General features: G+C 40.9%; 1 protein-coding gene and 1 long non-coding RNA gene across 3 annotated transcripts in view; one reads left to right on the forward strand and one right to left on the reverse strand.

Moving 5' to 3' along the window:
* LOC112141999 overlaps positions 1-2308 on the reverse strand; it is a 10053-nt gene extending 7745 nt beyond the window's left edge. The window contains exons 1-2 of the long non-coding RNA XR_004949429.1: positions 1068-2308; positions 605-816 (exon numbers count right to left, since the gene is read on the reverse strand). This is a non-coding gene — a long non-coding RNA (uncharacterized LOC112141999). The remainder of the gene's footprint in view (positions 1-604; positions 817-1067) is intronic.
* Positions 2309-2328: 20 nt separating this feature from the next.
* cep70 (centrosomal protein 70) overlaps positions 2329-2854 on the forward strand; it is a 6036-nt gene continuing 5510 nt past the window's right edge. Inside the window, exons 1-2 of one of the 2 annotated variants that reach the window (XM_036216176.1) lie at positions 2329-2365; positions 2613-2712. In XM_036216176.1, coding sequence (XP_036072069.1) covers positions 2357-2365; positions 2613-2712 — 109 coding nt within the window. In that variant the 5' untranslated portion in view covers positions 2329-2356. Of the gene's footprint in view, positions 2366-2388; positions 2531-2612; positions 2713-2854 lie in introns of those variants that run through there. The other variant, XM_024265227.2, reaches the window with a different exon arrangement.

Raw genomic sequence — 2854 nt, forward strand, 5'->3', positions numbered from 1 at the left:
TTGTTAACTCTGTGGTTACCACGGAGACGGGCTTTTCTCCAGGAATCCTTGAACAAACCCAGTCATCAAAAGTGGAGTTTAATCAGCACAGAGGTGGAACTCCAGCAGATTTCAAGCAAGTATTTCTGCTAAATTAGTCCTTTTTGGACTTTTTTTTAAACACGGAGAACGTTGAGTCAGCTGGTCCTACAGGAACCTTCATTCTGGAGAAAATGCTGCAGAAAATACCTTCTGATGTTGATGATGGTGGAAATGTTGGAATTTACTCAATTCAATTCAATTTTATTTATATAGCCCAAAATCACAAAAGAATTTGCCTCATTGGGCTTCAAATTTATTGATGTCATTGTATTGAATTATTTTTATTTTCCTTCAAACTTGAAGGATTTTCAATTAAAACAGATTCATTTTCATCTGATTTTTGCCTGTAATGCACCTTAACTCCACAGCGCCACCTGCAGGAGGTCAGTCCTCATTCATGGAACTCATTCATGCTGAAGTAGAATTATTGGGATTTCATTCACTTGAAATAAAGTTTTCATTTTCAACTGGATCTCTTTTATTTCCCCTCTGGATGTTTGTTTTAGTGAAGAATACATCAAACCTCTTAACAGTGGAGTCATCTTCTGACGACCGGCTCTGTCGTTCTCAATCCGGTCGTGCACGTTGACTTGACTTGTCGTTGGACTCTTCCACGTACAGATGGTTGAAGATTTTCTCTCAGTCCTCGTCCAGGTTCACCCAGAGATCCAAAGCAGTTTTGGTCTTCAAGATGCTGGTGGCTCTGGAGAAATTCCCTGGCTGGATGATGCCGACCTAAGGGTGGAGTCAATACTTCATGAACCTGATGTTGTTACTCCATCAAACTGCTGGTAACCAATTACAGGACGTTCTCTGACACTTTCAGAGTTAGAATAGGCAGAAGACTCCAGTTACACATTCTGACAAAATAACAATTAAAAACATTGTTTACTAGGACATGATCTCAGCACAAGACTGAGACTGAAGAGCAAAGTGGCAGCAAACTTCAGACTCAGGTGGAGGAGCTTTCTGAGCATCTGTCCAACCTGTGGAGTCTGCTGACCAAACAGAGGGTTTGCCTGAACCCAAACCGGAACAATCCCAGGACGTCCCAGAAGACCAATCTGTGGAGACAAAAGCTTCAGAACCAGAGTTGGATTCTGAACAGCAAGCAGTTGTAGAAGCTTCCAACAAGCACAGGAAGCAAAAAAAACATGGATGGATGGTATAATATATCTATGAGTACTCCTTTATGAGTTGCTGCCATTAAGACTCTGTTACATCACGCAGGGACCGGGAAAAAATCTTCTCTGAAAATAAAATGTTATATTTACTTGAATCAAAGATCATTGAACATTAACTGTTGAGTTTTTGCTGCAGATAATTCAAAGAACACTGAATTTGCTTTACTTTTAAGTTAATGTAAAACTTTATTATCCACAAAGTGTTTTTATTCCCTTGCAAATATTAAGACTCATATCATAACTGTGTGAGTTTTCCTAACATTTTACCTTTCACAATTGTGTGACGTTATTCATGTTAAAGTGTGACTTTTTTACAACTTTATTCTAATAAAGTTTTGTCTTTTTTTCAATTTTTTACAAATTTATTCTTGTATAAATATCCCTGTTTTCTCATAACTTTATGACTTTATTCTCAAAACATTTTGACTGTCTTCTTATAACTTGAATATTTTATTATAGTAAAATCGTAACTTTTTTCTGAATATTTGACTTTATTCTCATAAAATTTTAATTCTTTATCCTTAAATTTTACTTGTATAGTTTTATCTCTATATAACTGCACAGCTTGATTCCGGTAACACTTTACCTCATAACTTTACAACTTTATTCTCCTAAAATGTTTTTCCTGATAATATTCATTTGAATCAGGTTTGTTTTTGTTCTTTTCACGCTATTCTGTTAAAATGTTGTTATAAGTACAGTATATAAAAGAGAACTCAGAGAAATTAGGATTAAAAACAGTTTTGGATGTTTGAAATACACAAAACAAAATGTTTTCAATAAAGTTGTTCTAAAAAAATACCTGGCCTCTCATTGGCGTATTTGAGTGACGTCATCACGCACGGTTTGAATCTGGACGCCAATCGTCAGTTGTTACTGTTTCTCCCGACTGTTTTTAAGCGGATTTTGTGTTTTTTTAACCTTTCCAAAGTGTTACTAGAGTGTTCGACACACTCCAGAGTTTTTACAGACCGGTTCGGTTCGTTTGGAGTTCGGAGCGGTTCGTTTCAGGGCTGAAGGCTTGAACTTTTTTCACCTTTGAGGTTCTGATCCAGAAACTCGAACCGGTTCCGTTACAGACGGCTGACGGGATGCTGCAGGTGAGTCACGTGACACCCCACTCGGGGCTCGGGTTTCAGACGCGCGCGCGCCCCTTGGAGCACGAGCGTTTTTCAGTCTAGCGGAGGTTCTGGTTCTGGGCGGACATGCTGCCTCCGGGGGGAAACAGGACGTTTGTGTACCTGTGGACCTGCAGGCAGTTCCAGGTAGCGCCGCGAGCCCAGGTGAGCCCCGCCCTGACCCGCTGTGACCCGGGTTGACCCGGGCCGCCTCCTGTCTGTGTTGCAGGAGCAGCAGGCGGAGTGGGAGCAGCTGAACCGGGTCCTGCAGCAGCGGGGCTTCCGGCCGGTGCTGTTCGCTGACCCCGTGGAGAACAAGAGCCCAGCAGGTGAGAGCTCAGGTTCTGATGACGTCACCAGCAGGTCACATCTCCATCCGAAAGCAGATGAATCGAACGGAACAAAAGTTGACTATTTTAGGATTAAAACCATTTAGTTTTGTTCTAGAATAACCTCTCCTTCATCTCCTCT

This window comes from Oryzias melastigma, linkage group LG2 (assembly GCF_002922805.2).
Source record: "Oryzias melastigma strain HK-1 linkage group LG2, ASM292280v2, whole genome shotgun sequence".
NCBI classification, from domain to species: domain Eukaryota; kingdom Metazoa; phylum Chordata; class Actinopteri; order Beloniformes; family Adrianichthyidae; genus Oryzias; species Oryzias melastigma.